The following is an 18,293-nucleotide window of genomic DNA, read 5'->3' as shown; positions in this document are numbered from 1 at the left end:
GAGGAGAAAGGGAATCATGACATACCAGGCCTTTCATACCAGGACAGGTTAAATAAGAACACGATCTTCATTGCTAGCAAGCCTCCATCATCAATGTTCAATATACCCAGTGGAAGAATGAGAAAGACTGAAATACTGTTGATCCTTCCCTGTATCATAAAGAAAAATCAGTTAACTGTAGCCTAGGACCAGAATCTGTTTCTATGTTCACCGAAGTTTCCTGTTGACAAAGCTAAGAAAATACTGTATGTCTGCAGTATGCAGCTTGCCACTACAGAGCTTCCAAGAGGAATCTTTGGAAGCAGAAATTTTACTCTTGATGCCTTAATATCATGGTTTCCCAGCACCCTGCTTTAGGGGTAATTCCAGCTCTAAAATCGCCCTAACAAACACAGAAATGTGCTTTTTTTTGTTTCAACCTTCATTCTACCTCTCAATATATTGAAGACCCAGAATGCTATTTTTGTGCAGCTAGCATTCCGGTGTAATCTGGCTCTTAAAAGTGAAAACACAGAGGCAATGAAAGAAAACCCAGAATTCCAACAAATTCCAAGAAAACCATGGAATTGACAATTAGTGCCAGAACAGGCTACACTTAATGTACTGAATGCCTGTGTATCAAGCTCTTAAGCTAGACAACAGAGTCAGGGTACACTGATGAAGGGAACAGGGGCCATGCTTTAAAACTGAGGGTCTCTGTGGATAACAAGGGCCTCAGAGTCTTAACAGGACAGACAGCCACACAGGGATCTTGTCCACGGATTCCTCAACGTTAGAACTACAAAAATGAAGCTCTACCCTACTAAAAGTGAAAAAGCCACATCAGGCCAGTTTTTGTTTTGTTTTTTTAAATAAAAGTGATGGTAGCTTGATGTTTATTTGTAGCATGGGGAACTACTTTTCTGACCGGGGATCAAGCCCCGCCCCCTGCAATGGAAGCCTGGAAATCTTAGCAACTGGGCCGCCTGGGAAGTCCTTAGGCCGGGAGTGATCAGACTGGAGCCTGTTACAATAGTGCTGCCACATGGTTACTTAGTTACAGTATATAACGCTTCACAGTCGCCGCCGACCAGGGTCATTAATAAGGCCCCGCCCACATTCGTAGGCTCTTAACCTGGACCAGTCAGAGCCTCCGCATGCACAGCCTGGTCCCGTCCTTCACGCATTCGCTCTCGCTCTTTCTCATAGCACTTATAACCACATCTTACGCTGACGCTGTCACACAGTCACAGCCACAATCACCTTCCTCAGCAGGTGACTTGCAAAGACTAAGGCTCCCGCCTCTACCTGCCGCATCCGTACCTGGGAAACTTCAGGACTCCAGCAGTGAGCTCCTCCTGCATCCAGACCCGAGTCACCGCCACTCACCACTAAGCAAACTATGACTACAAGGCTAGGGGAAAATGAACCAGAGGCCGAAGTGCATTCGTGCCCTCAGGGCCTGTGAGAAACGTAGTCCAACCCTGAAAAGCGGACCCTGGCAGAAACAGATCGAGCGCCGGCATCCCGGACCTAGCCGCTGCTAACCCGCCGCCGCGTGGACTCCTGGGAGCGCCCGCCAGTGCGGGAGTGCGCAGGCGCAGACGACCTTGGCTGGGGTGAGGTTGGTAGGTCTTAGGGGCCCAGAGGAGGGGGCGTGAATTGGGAGTTCCGGCCCAGGAGAGCAGACAAGGGAAGCGGTACCTGATGGGGAGCCTAGGGGGGAAGCCGGGAGTCCACTCCGAGCCTGTAATTATGAGGACGGAACCGGAACCGGGCCCTTGGTAAACCAGACACTCAATTCTGTGAGAGCGCGGCCTCGGGCGTGGCCTGTGGGCGTGACCCTGAAGGTGACAATCTTGTGTGACCTGGAGCGAGTTTTGCGAAGGGAGATTTTTGTCTGTTTTGACCCCGAGGGAGTTCCATCGCTAGGAGCAGGGCCTCACACAGCGGGTGTGTGTGTACCAAATGGAGGCGGCCGCCTGTACCCAACCTGCAGCGTTTTGGATGCGTGCTGCTGCTCTGTACATGTTGCGGCTGACTGTGTGTAAAACTGAATGAGTCTCGTCGCTGCGTGTAGATTCCTCTGCATGTGCCTCTCTTCCGATTAGGTGTGAGTCCTGTTTGAGACCGCAGGTGACTACGGAGACGCGAAATGATTTGTGATGTGATTTTGTGACTTTGCCTGTAATTATTAATGTGCTGTCAGAGATTGTGAATGATAACGCGGGTGCCTGTGCTATGGTGCTTTTCTGAAGTGATAGAATTTAACTCTGCGTGTGTTTGTAACCTACTGTTACTGTTTTGTGATAGTTTTTTTGATTGAGAAACTCTGTCTGACCAGGTAAAGATTTGATTATCTGAATAGAGATCATTAAGCCTGCCTCCAAAATTGTAACTCAGTAGCAACTTAGCAACTAAAATAGAGGTATAAGTACTGGAAAGGAAGAGGTAAGATTTCATAATTCGCAGATGGTAAGGTTCAACAGGGAAGCATTCATTATTCGTTTAGTCGTGTCCAACTCTTTGTGACTCTATGGAGTGTAGCCCGTCAGGCTTCTCTGCCTATGGGATTCTCCAGGCAAGAATACTGGAGTGGGTAGCCATTCCTGTCTCTAGGAGATCTTCCCGACGCAGGGATCCAACCCAGGCCTCCTGCATTGCAGGAGGATTCTTTCCCATCTGAGCCACCAGGGAAACCCATACTAACTAAAACCAATGTTTTTAAATGATTAGTGTTCTATGGGTAGCATGCAGAAAAAAACAAAACAAAACATTTTTTTTTACCCATAACCAGCATTTTCAGGGAGCTTCCTGGGTGGCACAGTGGTAAAGCATCTGCCTGCCAATGTAGGAGACCCAAGAGATGGGGATTCCATCCCTACGTTGGGAAGATCCTCTGGAGAAGAAAATGGTAACCCACTCCAGTATTATTCTTGCCAGGAAAATTCCATGGACAGAGGAACGTGGCAGGCTATAGTCCATGGAGTCACAAAGACTTGCACACTACTGAGCACACACTAGCAGCACTTTAAACAGTGATACACAAATAAGGTTTCCTGCTTCTGGATGAAATCTATGGCAAGGTCAATAGCTTCTTCAGGCATTCCATGAAATAAAAGTATTAGGTACACTTTTAATCTTAAGACCAATCTCATTTTAGTAATTAAAATATTATTTTGCTAATTAAAACATTGACTGTAACAATCAATACATCAGACTTCATTTAACAAAATATTCTCTTCTCTGCCTGGAAACCTACAAAGTGGAAAGACCAATTTCTATTGCTATACCTGTATTACTAAAAAGTATTGTTTAGTAGTTAACACTTAAACTATTTATAAGTTACTAACAAATAATGGTTAATTTTCAATAATTGCTAATTAACTAGAATGTACAGGTGAATCAATAAAGAGATGAAGTAGAGAAATTAAATAGAAAATCCAAATATTCTCAAGTATGAGAAATTAAATAGAAAAATCCAGATATTCTCAAGTATGTAGGGATATGTAATAATGGTAGAGATGGCATTTCATATTAACTGAGAAAATATGGACTGTTTAGTACATAGTATTGCTAAAGAATACGTATAGGGAAGAAATCTTCACAAGGCAAAAACATTTTAATAGTCACATGAGCAGCTAAAAATTATTTTCAACTTAAAATAGGTAAAAGGTTAATTTATTAAATTGAAAAAAGAGATAATGTCAACCAATTAGAAAATAAACACCACCATGAGAAAAACAAATATACTATAAGATGTTATCACAGAAAAGAAATAAAAGGACCTTATTCTCATATAAGAAATATGTAAATTAGAGCCATATATATGTATATGTCTACATATATATCCTGTAAAAGGAAATGGCAACCCACTCCAGTAGTCTTGCCTGGAAAATTCCACAGACTGAGTACCCTGGTAGGCTACAGTCCATGGGGTTGCAAGGACTCGGACACAACTGAGCGGCTTCACTTTCACTTTCAAACATAAATATATCTGACAGGCAGAGATTAAAATTATTTTCAACTGCATTCATTAGGGTTTGGGGAGGTGTTCTCATGCACTGCTGATAATGTAAACTGGTAGGAAGTCCATGAAGAACGATTTGAAAATTTGTCTTCTATGGGAGACATTACTTGGAGCTGCAGAGGGAAAAACACAATATTCCCTCTCTCCAAGCTACAACAGATTCCCCAGAATCTCTTCTCTTTCACCAGGAGATTAGGTTTCTGGCATTGATAAGGGAACAGGATTGGTCCATTTCCCTACTAATCTCTGTCCTGGATTTGTGTGGGGTACACAGAGTGAGCAAGTGCCAAAATTGAAAATAGATGCGGATTTAACTGAGTTATTCTGAGAGATCTAAGTCAAATCTGGTTTCACATGGCTCCTTGTATCTTCCCATCTCTGCCTTCTCAGGACTCTTCCCTTTTCCAAAGAAGAGCACAAAAGAGAAGGCTCATCTGCAAACATCAAAGCCATGCTTCAGGTGAGATGATGTTTCTTCTCTTTCTGAAATAACTTGTTTTTAGGTTATGTGAACATTTGCTTCCCTATTCTTAAATTTTCTGGGTATTGGGACTTACTTCCATCAAACTGGTTTCCAGTAGGGCAAGCAAGTGGCCTACATACAAAATTTAAGAGGGACTCTCAGGGCTGTCCAGCCCTAAATTTTGTGCCCATATGTCTCACCTGCCTCACCCTAGTTACAGCCCTATTCTGTTTCTCTCGTTCCAACAGGATAGACTTCAGCCTTCCCAAATGCACTTTCTAGTTGTAGCCCATGTTCACATACTGATTGGATGTATCATTCATCATCTCCTTTCATAGTCTTCTCATGAAAGTACTGCTGGAACAGAAATGTATTATCTTGATTTAAATGGGAATATATTACTTGAATGAATCTATCTTGTGTAGACACTGATTTGAGATCTAGATTTGTGAGGAGTCGAGGAGCAGAGATGCAAAACCTTGATAATCTCCACTGACCTAGGTTTTGCAATGGTATGGTGAGAGGTAAAATTAATAGATCACATTATTATTTTGTGATTAGATTTCCTGTTTTGTGAGGTTTTTAAGATAGAGATTTGCTTGCAAGCTTATACAGAAAACTGAAATTTCACATTCCTCTCTGATCTTTCTGTTTTATCCATATTTGTTAGCAATTCCTACAAACTGTGGCCCACCAGTGAAAAACCTTTCTGTACTTCAATGCTGTTATAGATGTATTCTTATCTTTTTACTTTCTTCTAATTTTTATATGTGGATGCAGGAGAAGAAGATGCATGTGTTCATTCACTTTTGAGATAATAGCCTACTCTTGAATCAAAGGTGGTACTTTCTCCTCTTCCCATATTTTTCTTTCAAAAAATTCCTCTTTATCTACCAATTTTTAAAATGCCATTCTGGATTTTCCCCAGATGCCAACTGGTTCTGTTCTCCTCTGTGTCTCTTTTTGTGTATGTACAATCACATTCACTCCAAAAGTTATACTGATGTGATTCTAGTGACCCTCAGATACTGCTCTCCATCCTAGACCTTTATCCAGAGTATCAGAACCATATATCCAGCCTCCCACAGCTATCACTGCCTGTATGTTCCATAGACATTTCGAGTACACAACCTGGGTTTACCTCATTATCACTTCTGGTCCAGCTTATTCTTTCTCCTGCTTCCCATTTCCTTTTTCTAGCCTCAGCACCTATCCACTTGCTATGCAGATGACCTAAGAGCTATACCTGTCTTTTTTTCTACTCTACAAGTAATTGCTGCCCAATTCTATTGAAATTTACCATGGAACAAACAATTGTCCCCTGTCTAGACCATTAATACCACTTTAATCTCAGACAGACCTCCAACAGTGGGTACTTGTCTTTCCCACCTAACACACTTCAAGCCTTCTCTAGTGTTCAAGAATATTGCCTCTAAAATACAAGTGTTTTCACATATGTGCTGACTTAACATTTCGTCGTTTTTAATTCTCCATAAAGCAGTAGATCCAAATTAGGGCATGTGTTACAAAAGACATGTGTACAAAATATACAAGACAATATACTGAAAAGGAGGAAGATACTAGTAGTTTACATTCAAGAGCATTAATTGTTAACAATGTGGATTGCTATTAATGCCAACTAATAATTTATATGTTGGGAGTGTACTTAGAGCATTTTTAAGACTACTGCTCTGTAGAAAAAAAATACAGTATTATTACATAAATATGCCCACTACTTTCCTCCATACACTTTTTCTTCTTAAGACCAAAGATTCTTTCCTAACATACTGTACTTTTTGCTATTTCCTGAATTTACTAACTGGTTTTACTCTCTCAATGAATTTTAAAAGCCCATTGACATGTTGTGCAACAAGATAAATTCATTGTGAGTACAAAATTTTTATGTCTTCAGTGAAATCTTAGAATCCAGAATCTTAGAATACTCTATAGTATTTTCCCTTGTACATATTTCTGTCATCACATCTATAATATCTATTGAGTATAAATATTTATGCATATGCCCCTCTTTTAGCCTGTAACTTCTTATGAGCAAGGTCAAGGTTTTATTTGTTTCACTGCACCAAGCAAACAATCACATTCAAGCCAAAGAGCATGATCTCAAATATTTTTAGCATGAGATAATAGGTAAATACAGTTGAATGTATTTGCAGAGAGAATTTTCTACAGTACAAAACACAAGAAAACCAGGTCTGACCACTGCACATGGTCTCCAGTGTCTAGTTCTCACTAGTTCCAATTACTTTAGGATGAACTGGAGTATGCCCTTACAGGGATCAGTTTCCTTCAAGGATGTGACTGTGGACTTCACCCAGGAGGAGTGGCAGCAACTGGGCCCTGCTCAGAAGGCGCTCTACAGAGATGTCATGTTGGAAAACTATTGTCACCTCATCTCTGTGGGTAAGGAAAATTCCTTACATGTTTCAGTGTCATGCATCTCCTTTCAAGAATTTCTGAAATATGTGGAACTTTGAATTTCAAAGATCAGAGGTGATGAATAATCTTTTTGTTAATAGAAAGCATGATTATGTCCTCACTTGCCTAGTGCAAGGTATTAACTTTGGTAGGACATTAATAGCCTTGTCTAATAACCACCTTGAAGCTGTATCTTTCTCTTCCTTCAATAGTTTTAAAGCCCAACAGCTTCTTAGACCAAGTCTTATTTTTTATTATCAGGATTTCACATGACTAAGCCTGATATGATCCGCAAATTGGAACAAGGAAAAGAACTATGGACAACAGAGAAATTTTTTCAAAGTCAGAGTTACCTAGGTGAGTCTGTATAATGTCCAGTGGACTCAGGTAGTTGATATCTTTGAGTATTTTTGGAGATCTGTATTTTTTAATTGCAGTAAAATATACATAAAATTTACCATCTTAACTATTTTTAAGCATATAGTTCCATGGCATTAAGTACTTTTACATAGTTATGCAACTATCACCATTATCCATCTCCAGAACCCTTCATTTGTCAGAAGTAAAACTGTACCCATTAAACAATAACTCTCTATTACCCCACCTCCACTAGCCCCGACAATCAATATTTTACTTTCTGTCTCTATGAATTTGACTGTGGTAGATACCTCATATAAGTGAAATTATATGGTATTTGTCCTTTTTGTGACTAGTTTATTTCACTTAACATAATGTCCTCAAGTTTCATCCATGTTATAGTATGTATCAGGCTTTTCTTCCTTTTGAAGGCTGAGTAATATTCAATTACAGATACATGTGACATTTTGCTTATCCATTCATCTCTCAGTGAATACTTGGATTGCTTCCACTTTTTGGCTACTGTGATTAATGCTACTATGAATATGGGTGTACAAATATCTGTTTGAGTCATTGCTTTCAGTTCTTTTGGGTATATACCCAAAAGTAGAATTGCTGGATCATTTGGTAATTTATATCTGATGTTTGGAGGAACTGCCATACTGTTTTCCACAGTGACTACACCATTTTACATTCTCATCAATAAGGCACAAGGGTTCCAGTTTTTCTGCGTCCTTATCAACAGCTATTATTTTCTTTTTTTCCTGATAGTAGCCATCTTATTTAGGAATGTCTTTTTAAAGGCGTGAGATCTCTGAAGTACCTACCTATATATAGCTGACTTCTATGCCTCTAAAATCTGAATTTTTTTTAATATTAATCTCTACATAAATCCTTTCCTTGTGTGACTTATGAGCTATTGGCTGCTATTATTTTACTGAGAATCCACTCCATGCTTTGTAGATATAATGTCCATAGAGATCTTAAGTGTAAAGTTCTTTGCATTCTGACAGAAGTAGAAACCCATGTGTCTCACACTGTAATCAAGATAAAGGGCACTCCTACTAACCTGTTAAGTTCCATCAGGCCTCTTCCAAGGCAATCCCTCCCCAGGACAATCACTACTGGGATTTCTACAAACACATATTAGTTCTGTCTATTCTGGACTTTTTTCATGTACACTTTTTAAAAAATATATTTACTTTATTGAAATGTAGTTGACTTACAATGTTTCTTCCCTTGGTTGGGAAGATCCCTACGGCTACCCACTCCACTCTTCTGGCCTCAGAGAATTCCATGGACTGTATAGTCCATGGGGTCGTAAAGAGAGGGACACGATTGAGAGACTTTCATGTTCACTTTTACAATGTTTCAAGTGCACAGCAAGGTGATTCAGTTATACAAATACACATATATTATTTTTGAAGTTATTTTCCATCATAGATTTTTACAAGATATTGACTATAGTTCACTATGCTATACAGAGACCTTTGTTGCTTGTTGCATACCCATTTTTTAATTAGAAACCTAGATTCTATTCATACTAAGTCAAACAAGTGGAATCAAAATGTCATAATTTTCTTAGGCAAAAATGCATAAGTTTTCTAAAATATATATTTTATATGTATATATATGTATACAAAAGCTTTTCTACTACATTTGATAAAGGCTTGAGAAAAACATCAAAAAAACGAAGAGATGGAGAAATTGGAGAATGTAAATGAAAAGGAAGCACTGAATATGAAATAGAAAAAGTGGAACAAACTAGATAAAAGTAAAAGGTCATCATATAGTCCAGTTGTTTTTAAATATGACTGTTCATTAGAAACATATCTGGAGCTCTGGACAAAAAAAGCAATACCTGAACATTTTGTATTTTTCAAAAAATTTCAAGATAATTCTGATATGCATCTGGATTTTAATAAGTGATTACAGGTTTTTCTATTTGATCCTAGTTTCGGGGATACAGAGTTCTATTATTTTTGACCAGTTGTTGACCAATCATGATACAATGGTATTGAGTAAGTAACAGTTACATAATCACAAAGTAAAAGATGTTTATCAGTTTCACAATCAGTAGCCAGACAAAAAATAAAAGCTAATTACAATTGCAAACCATAATGGGAACATGATTAACTTAACAATCTAAAATAATTACATACAATTTTGGGGGGGGTCAATCAGAGTGATGTGGTAAGTGGAAGTGCATACATGCACATGTTTTCATCCACCCAGTCAGTATATGTCTCTTGGTTGGTGCATTTAATACATTTACATTTAAGGTAGTTATCAATATGTATGATCCTATTACCGTTTTCTCAGTTGTTTCAGGTTTTTCTGTAGGTCTTTTCTTTCTCTTGGGTTTCCTGCCTAAAGAAGTTCCTTTTGCCTTAGTTGTAAAGCTGGTTTGGTGGTGCTGAATTTTCTTAACTTTTGCCGTCTGGAAAACTTTTGATTTCTCCATCAAATCTGAAGGAGAGTCTTGCTGGGTAGAGTATTCTTGGTTGTAGGTTCTTACCTTTCATCACTTTAAATATGTCATGCCAGTCCCTTCTGGGATGTAGAGTTTCTGTTGAGAAATCAGCTGATAGCCTGATGGGAGTTCCCTTGTATATTATTTGTCATTTTCCCCTTGTTTCTTTTAATATTTTATCTCTGTCTTTAATTTTTGTCAGTTTGATTACTATGTGTCTCAGTGTGTTCCTCCTTGGGTTTATCCTTCCTGGGATTCTGTGCTTCCTGGACTTGCTTGACTATTTCCTTTTCCGTGTTTGGGAAGTTTTCAGCTATTACCTCTTCAAATATTTTCTCAGGTCCTTTCTTTCTCTCTTCTCCTTCTGGGACCCCAATAATGTGAATGTTGGTGCATTTCAGAGGTCTCTTAGTCTGTCTGTATTTCTTTTCATTCTATTTTTCTGTATTCTGTTCTGTGGCAGTGATTTCCACCATTCTGTCCTCCAGGTCATTTATCCGTTCTTCAGCGTCAGTTACTCTGCTATTGATTCTTTCTAGTGTATTATTCATCTCTGTTTGTCTGTTCTTTAGTTCTTCTAGGTCTTTGGTATACATTTCTTGCATCTTCTCAATCTTTGCCTCCATTCTTTTCCCAAGATCCTGGATCATCATATCATTAACTGAATTCTTTTTCTGGAAAGTTGCCTATCTCCACTTCATTTAGTTGTTTTTCTGGGAATTTATCTTGTCCCTTCATCTGGGACAAAACTTTCTGCTTTTTCATCATAATTAACTTTCTGTAATTTGGTTTCTGTTTTAGCCACTGTGAAACTGTGCTTCTTGCTTTTTCTGTCTGCTCCCTGATAGATGAGGCTAAGAGGCTTGTGTATGCTTCTTGATGGGAGGGACTTGGATGGAAAAAACTGGTTCTTGCTCTGATGGGCAGGGCCTTACTCAATAAAACTTTAATCCAATTATTTGCTGATGAGTGGGGTTGGATCCCTCCCTGGTAGTTGTTTGGCCTGAGGCAACCCAGCCCTAGGGTCTACTGGCTCTATGATAGGGTTAATGGCAAACTCCAAGAGAGTTTATGCCAGGGGGGACCTTCCAGTGCCCCTGTCCCTGTGATGAGCCCCTGCCGACCCACACCTCCACAGGCAGCCCTCCAACATTAGCAGGTAGTTTTGGTTCAGTCTCCTGTGTGGTCACTGCTCCTGTCCTCTGGGTCTCGGTGCACGTCAAATTTTATTTGTGCCCTCTAAGACAAGTTTCTGTTTCTCTCAGTCCTCCGGAAAGCCTCTGGCTTTCCAATCAAATCCCTCTGGCCCCCAAGGCCAGATTCCCTAGGGATTCTCAGTCCCTTTGTTGGATCCCCAGGCTGGGAAGCCTGATGTGGGGTTCAGAACCTTCACAATAATGTGAGAACTTCTTTGGTATTATCATTCTCCAGTCTGTGGGTCACCCAACCAGTAGGTATGGGATTTGATTTTATCATGATTGTGCACCCCCTACTGTCTTGCTGTGGCTTCTTTGTCTTTGGACATGGTGTATCTTTAGTGGGTTCCAGTGCCCTCCTGTCAATGGTAGTTCAGCAGCTAATGGCAATTTTGGTGCTCTCACTGGAGGAAATGAGCGCACATCCTTCTTCACCATCTTGAACCAGACCCATGTCTACTTTCTTTCACTCAGCTTAATGTCTGAGGTATTAATACATGTTTCAGTATTTATATTAAAATAGCTTATTTAAAAAAATAAAAAATAAAAAAAAATAAAATAGCTTATTTAAGTTGCAGAATAGTATTCAGTTGTATGGAAATTAATTAGTTTGTTTATACATCTCCTATTGATAGACAGTTGAAATTTTCCAGTTTGGGGCTATTATGTTTTTGTTTGTGTTTGGCCGTGCTGTGTGGCATATGGATCTTAATTCCCTGACCAGGGATCAAACCTACTCCCCCTGTAGTGGAAGTGTGGAGTCTTAACTACTGGACCACCAAGGTCCCTGGGTCTATTATGAATAAAGCTACTGTGAACATTCTTGTAAAAATATTTTTGTGAACATATGTTTTTATTTCTGCTCAGTAAACACCTATTAGATGGTATTGATCATTTGTAAGGCAGGTTTATATATCACACTGTAGAAACTGCCAGTTTTTAAAAGTTATCATACCATTAAACTTTTACCAGAAATCTGTGAGAATTTTGATTGCTCCCACATTCTCGTCTACATTTTGATGTTAACAATATTTTTCATTTTGGTCATTCTGAGATATCATTCTGTTAGAATAGTAGTATATCTTAGCAGTTTCAATTTAGATTTCTTTTACGACTAATGATGTTAGCTTTTCCAAGTGCTTTTTATATCTTCAGACATACCTGTTCAGATGTTTTACTCATCTTTTATTGGGTTATGTATTTTTTCCTTGAGTAGTAGGAATTCTTTACATATTCTGAATAGAAGTCTTTTATTTGATACAGGTATTGCAAATATTTCCTCTAGAATGTGGCTTGCCTACTCATTTTAAGTTTTAATTGTAATGAAGTCCACTTTATAATTTTTTTCTTTTATCATTATTTCTTTGATCTCTCAAATATTTGCTTCCCCCTAGGTTATGAAGATAATTTCCTGTATTTTCTTCTAAAAATGTTATGTATATTTTGCTTTTTTAAAATTAGTTCTGTGAACCATCTCATGTTAAGTTTTATTTATGATATGAGGTAAGGGTTAAGAGTCTGTTTTCTTCCATTTGTTGCATCACTTGTAGAATTAAATTGCTCTGATGATCTTATCAGAAATTGATTGTATTTGTGTCAGTCCATTTCTAGAGTATTCTTTCCTTTGATAAAATTTACATACTATTATTAATAGGACTTAATGATTAATTTCATTATTGTAGTTTTATAATAAGTCTTGATGTCAGAATTAGTCCTCTTAACTTCCTTCTTTTTAAAAAATTGTTTTGGCTATTCGAAGTCATTTCATTTTCTTTTTCAATTATATTTTAGAATCAATTTCTTGATTTGTTTAAATAAATATGCTGGGATTTTTATTGGTGAGAACAAACATCTTAGCAATACTGAGTCTCACAGTCTCTCATAATACTATATCTTAACCTTTTAGGTACCTTCTCTAATTCCTATAAGCAGTGTTTTATTATTTTTACTATCAAGCTCTTACACGTATTTTATTAAGTTTATCTCTAAACTTTTAATATTTTTTATGCTATTGTAAATAGTGAGATTTTAAAATTTTCTTTATCCAGGCTTTTGTTAATATGAATAGCCACAATTCACTTTTAGATATTGACTTTGTATACTTGTACTGATGGCATTAAATTTTATTGTTGTTACTGTTGTCCTTTGTTTGTTTTGGTATTTGTTTAGATTTTCTACATATAAAGTAGGCCTTCTGGAAATATATTTCACGTCTACATTTGCATACTTTTCTGTTTTCATTTCTTTTTCTTACCCTGATATACTAACTGTGACCTATAGTACAATGTTGAATAGAGGTAGCGAGAGTGAGCCTTCTTCACAGTTCACTAAATTAATATTTCATTCTTAAGCTTAATATTAACTTTAGATTTTTCATGTGCTCTTTGTTAGATTCTGGGAGTTCTTTTCCTAGTTTTTGGACAATTTTAATTATGAATGGATGTTGATCTTAATAAATGCTTTTTCAGCTTCTGTTGATTTATTTCTTTTTAAATCTGTTACTGTATATAATTATATTGATTAACTTGAATTTAAAACCAACCTTAGGCTCCTGGGATGAACCCCAGTTGGACCAGATGCTCTATTCATCTTATAGATTGCTGAAATTGGTTTGCTAGTATTTTAGAAAGCTTTAGTGCATGATTTTACCAACGACAGTGGTTTATAGTTTTATTGTAATGTCATTGAAAAGTTGTTGTACCCAGAAATGTGTCAGCCATATCAAACTGGGGGTGTTTCATCTTTATCTATTTTCTTATGGAACTTTTGTAAGCTTGGCAGTGTTGCTTCCTTAATGTCTGAGGAACCATTTGGGCCTGCATTTTTATAATTCAGGACTTCTGCTTCTAGTCCTGAGGAAGTAACAGAGTCTAGAATTACACTCCTACAGGAAAAAAACTAGAAAACTGAAAAAAAGTACTAAACGACAGGCACCACAGGCCTGGATTCCTGAGAGAAGGGAAATAAATGAGATGCACCCTACCTCATTCCAGGCTTTGACATGACAGTAACATCCAGACTGTAGTGCAGAGGGAGGAATCCAAAAAGAACCTGGCAATTTCACTGACGTAAAGGACCAACATTGGCATTCAGGGAAATTGAGGTGGCTAGAATTTGCAGGACACACTTTCCAAAAAGAGAGAGCTATGCAGAGAAAGAGTTCCCCAAATGTGGAGAAGGTTCCTCTTAAGTCTTTCGCTAAAGCTAAGTCTGCATGTATGTAGGTGAAACCCCATGAAAGCAGGCAAAGACATGTTCTAAGAAAAATACAGTTACCACAGTGTTGTGAGACAAACAATTCTCATAGCCTCTTGCACCAGAAATCATTTTATTTCCCTTCAGCGAGTGGAGAGAACATGTTAATATGTAGGACATTAGGTAGACCCTAGAAAGGTCAGACCTAACAAATGTGGCTTGATTAGCCATAGATTAGAGACTGCAAGATTTCTCATAAAAGAGCTTAAATCAAAGCATCAAAAGGATTAGGACTTCCCTGGTGGCTCAGTGGTAAAGAGTCCACCTGCTAATTCAGGAGACATAGGTTGGATTCCTGATCCAGGAAGATCCCACATGCCACAGAGCAACTAGGCCTGAGCGCCACAACTATTGGCCTGTGCTCTAGAGCCGGGACCGCAACTGCTGCAGCTGTCACGCCCTCGAGCCTATGTTCTGCAGCAACAGAAGCCTCCGCATGAAAAGCCCACATACCTCATCTAGAGAGTAACCCCTGCTTACTGCAACTAGAGAAGAGCCCATGTAGCAACGAAGACCTGGCACAGCCAAAAAGAAATAAATGAAAGTATATATATTTTTAAAAAGCATCAAAAGGATTAAACTAATCCAAAAATAACTTGTTTGTCTGTTGGTTCCTCCAAGGAGATGCTGAGATGGAGTTGGGAGTGGAATGGATTTCTTAGAGGTGACATCCATGAAAGATAAAAGGGAGAAGTAAGAAACAGAAAGTCATTAGACCATGGTATAGACATGTGGAAAGAAAGGGGACTGAGCAGTGAGAGCCTCAGACCATTATGCAGATCTGAAAAAGGCTCAATTAATCTAAGTCCTCTGAAGCAACGACTGTTCATCAGAGGAGTTCTTGTGGACAGAAATGGCCACTCTCTAGTACCTGCTCAGTATTTATCATTGGGTACAGATTCTCTAGGGACACCCTGGCTTGGTTCAAAACCTAAAGAGCATCCTGAAGGTGCTAACAGTTCTTGCACATGAATGGTAAGTTCGTTTTGAAGGGATGTCCTAGTGGTGTAACTCTATGGATGCCAAAGAATGCCCCCCCCAAAAAAAAACAGTATTCTTTATAAAAGTAAAACCATATCTTAAATTCAACAAGATTAAATTGATAAACTCTGATGACCAATCAAAAATTATTAAACATATGAAGAAGCAGGAAAATATGACCCATAAACAAGAAAAAAATCATTCAATAGGGAAAAACTCAACTAATAAAAACAGACCTAAAAATGGTAGAAGTAATAGAATTTGCAGACAAGGATATTAAAACACCATTAATGACTTGAGTATAATTAAGAATGTAAAGCAAGAATGAATATAATGAGGCAAGATAGCAAAGACTGAAATAAAATCAAATGAAACTTCTGAAGATGACTATTTTGTATCTGAAGTGCATAAGAAGACCCAACTATGTTCTATATATTAAAATATAAAGACACAGGTAGGGGAAACAAAAAAAGATGAAAAAATATAAACTTTACTGTTTTGTGATTGCCCTGTGTGGGGATGATTATCCCCAAGAAAAAGAAATGCAAAAAGGCAAAATGGTTGTTTGAGGAGACCTTACAAATAGCTGAGAAAAGAAGAGAAGCTAAAAGCAAAGGAGAAAAGGAAAGATATAACCATCTTAGTGCAGAGTTCCAAAGAATACCAAGGAAAGATATGAAAGCCCTCCTCAGTGATAAATGCAAAGATATAGAGGAAAACAATACAATGGGAAAGACTAGAGATCTCTTCAAGAAAATCAGAGATACCAAGGGAATATTTCATGCAAAGATGGGCACAATAAAGGACAGAAATGGTATGGACCTAACAGAAGCAGAAGATATTAAGAAGAGGTGGCAGGAATACACAGAAGAACTATACAAAAAAGGTCTTAATAACCCAGATAACCATGATGATGTGATCACTCACCTAGAGCCAGACATCCAGGAATGAGAAGTCAAGTGGGCCTTAGGAAGCATCACTATGAACAAAGCTAGTGGAAGTGATGGAATTCCAGTTGAGCTATTTCAAATCCTAAAAGATGATGCTGTAAAAGTGCTGCACTCAATATGCCAGCAAATATGGAAATCTCAGCAGTGGCCACAGGACTGAAAAAGGTCAGCTTTCATTCCAATCCCAAAGAAAGGCAATGCCAAAGAATGTTCAAACTACCACATAATTGTACTCATCTCACATGCTAGCAAAATACTGCTCAAAATTCTCCATCTAGGCTTCAACAGTAGGTGAACCGAAAACTTCCAGATGTTCAAGCTGGATTTAGAAAAGGCAGAGGAACCAGAGATCAAATTGTCAACATCCGCTGGATCATAGAAAAAGCAAGAGAATTCCAGAAAAACATTTACTTCTGCTTTATTGACTACTAAGGCCTTTGACTGTGTGGATCACAACAGACTGTGGAAAATTCTGAAAGAGATGAGAATACCAGACCACCTTACCTGCCTCCTGAGAAATCTGTATGCTGGTCAAGAAGCAACAGTTAGAACCAGACATGGAAAAACAGACAGGTTCCAATATTGGAAAGGAGTACATCAAGGCCGTATAGTGTTACCTTGTGTATTTAACTTATATGCAGAGTACATCATGTGAGGGCTTCTCTTGTGGTTCAGCTGGTAAGAATCCACCTCCAATGCGGGAGACCTGGGTTTGATCCCTGGGTTGTGAAGATCCCCTGGAGAAGGGAAAGACTACCCAGTCCAGTATTCTGGCCTGGAGAATTCCATGGACTGTATATGTATAGTCCATGGGGTCACAAAGAGTTGGACATGACTGAGCGACTTTCACTTTCACATCATGGGAAATGCTGGGCTGGATGAAGCACAAGCTGGAATCAAGATTTCTGGGAGAAATATCAATAACCTCAGATATGCAGATGACACCACCTTATGGCAGAAAGCAGAGAAGAACTAAAGAGCCTGTTGATGAAGGTGAAAGAGGAAAGTGAAAAAACTGGCTTAAAATTCAACATTCAAAAAACTAAGATCATGGCATCCAGTCCTATCAGTTTATGACAAATAGAGAGGGAAACAATGGAAACAGTGACAGACTTTATTTTCTTGGACTTCAAAATCACTACAGATGGTGACTGCATCCATGAAATTAAAAGACACTTGCTCCTTGGAAGAAAAGCTATGACCAACTTAGCATATTAAAAAGCAGAGACATTACTTTGCTGATAAGTGTCCATCTAGTCAAAGCTATGGTTTTTCCAGTAGTCATGTATGGGTGTGAATTGGACCATAAAAAAAGTGGAATGCCAAAGAATTGGTGCTTTTGAACTGTGGTGTTGGAGAAGACTCTTGAGAGTCCCTTGGACACAAAGGAGATTAAACCAGTCACCCCTAAAGGAAATCAGTCCTGAATATTCATTGGAAGGACTGATGCTGAAGCTGAAGCTCCAATACTTTAGCCACCTGATGTGAAGAACTGACTCCTTAGAAAAGATTCTGATGCTGTGAAAGATTGAAGGCAGGAGGAGAAGGGGATGACAGAGGATGAGATGGTTGGATGGCTTCACTGACTTGATGGACATGGGTTTGAGCAAGCTCTGGGAGTTGGTGATGGACAGGGAAGCCTGGTGTGCTGCAGTCCATGGGATCGCAAAGAGTTGGACACTACTGAGCACTGACTGTGTGGGGATGAAATCACCTCCCCCCACCCGCCCACTGAAAATATGTGACAGATGTCAGGACTAAAATCTCACATAATGAGGCTTTCTAGGGAGAATAGGGAGGATTCCCAAGCTGGTACTAAAATGGCTTAAGAGAGCAAGGAAGCATGTCTGTCTTGGGTGTTTACTGTATTACAGAGGTGGTCAGGTCGGGCTTCTACACATGGTCTAGAGCTTACATGGTTTAAACTTCTTGCCAGCACCAATAGAAAGCATGCAAGCTCCCTTATTGGCTTGCCCAGGTGTGGGACAAGAGGGGACAAAAATGGAGTGGGTCTAGGAATTTGTCAGTCATAAGATATCAAAAATAGAATGACTCTGTTACACATGCAAACACTAAGAAGAAAATGGGAGTAGCTATAGATCAAAGTAGGTTTCAGAACATGGAATATTACAGTGATAAGGCGGAACACTTCATCAGAAATCATAACAATTCTAAC

At 38.7% G+C, this 18,293-nt stretch overlaps 2 protein-coding genes across 27 annotated transcripts in view; one reads left to right on the top strand and one right to left on the bottom strand.

Annotated features, from left to right (window-relative positions):
• The window catches only part of LOC129631965 (zinc finger protein 260), a 49,104-nt gene extending 47,662 nt beyond the window's left edge, over positions 1 to 1,442 (bottom strand). For 2 of the 4 annotated variants that reach the window (XM_055553340.1, XM_055553339.1), the window contains exons 1-2: positions 1,303 to 1,442; positions 26 to 149 (exon numbers count right to left, since the gene is read on the bottom strand). Coding sequence is in view for 1 of the 4 variants with exons in the window: in XM_055553344.1 (XP_055409319.1) it covers positions 1,303 to 1,343 (41 nt within the window). In the remaining 3 variants the exon portion in view is untranslated. The remainder of the gene's footprint in view (positions 1 to 25; positions 150 to 1,302) is intronic. The other 2 variants (XM_055553344.1, XM_055553341.1) reach the window with 1 other exon arrangement.
• ZNF567 (zinc finger protein 567) overlaps positions 1 to 18,293 on the top strand; it is a 120,208-nt gene that overhangs the window by 33,976 nt on the left and 67,939 nt on the right. For 2 of the 23 annotated variants that reach the window (XM_055553292.1, XM_055553294.1), the window contains one exon: positions 4,400 to 4,469. In XM_055553292.1, the coding sequence (XP_055409267.1) occupies positions 4,461 to 4,469 (9 nt within the window). In that variant the 5' untranslated portion in view covers positions 4,400 to 4,460. The other 21 variants (XM_055553304.1, XM_055553298.1, XM_055553302.1 and 18 more) reach the window with 21 other exon arrangements.

This window comes from Bubalus kerabau, chromosome 17 (genome assembly GCF_029407905.1).
Source record: "Bubalus kerabau isolate K-KA32 ecotype Philippines breed swamp buffalo chromosome 17, PCC_UOA_SB_1v2, whole genome shotgun sequence".
Taxonomy (NCBI): Eukaryota; Metazoa; Chordata; class Mammalia; order Artiodactyla; family Bovidae; genus Bubalus; species Bubalus kerabau.
This window is presented reverse-complemented; position numbering and strand designations above follow the sequence as displayed.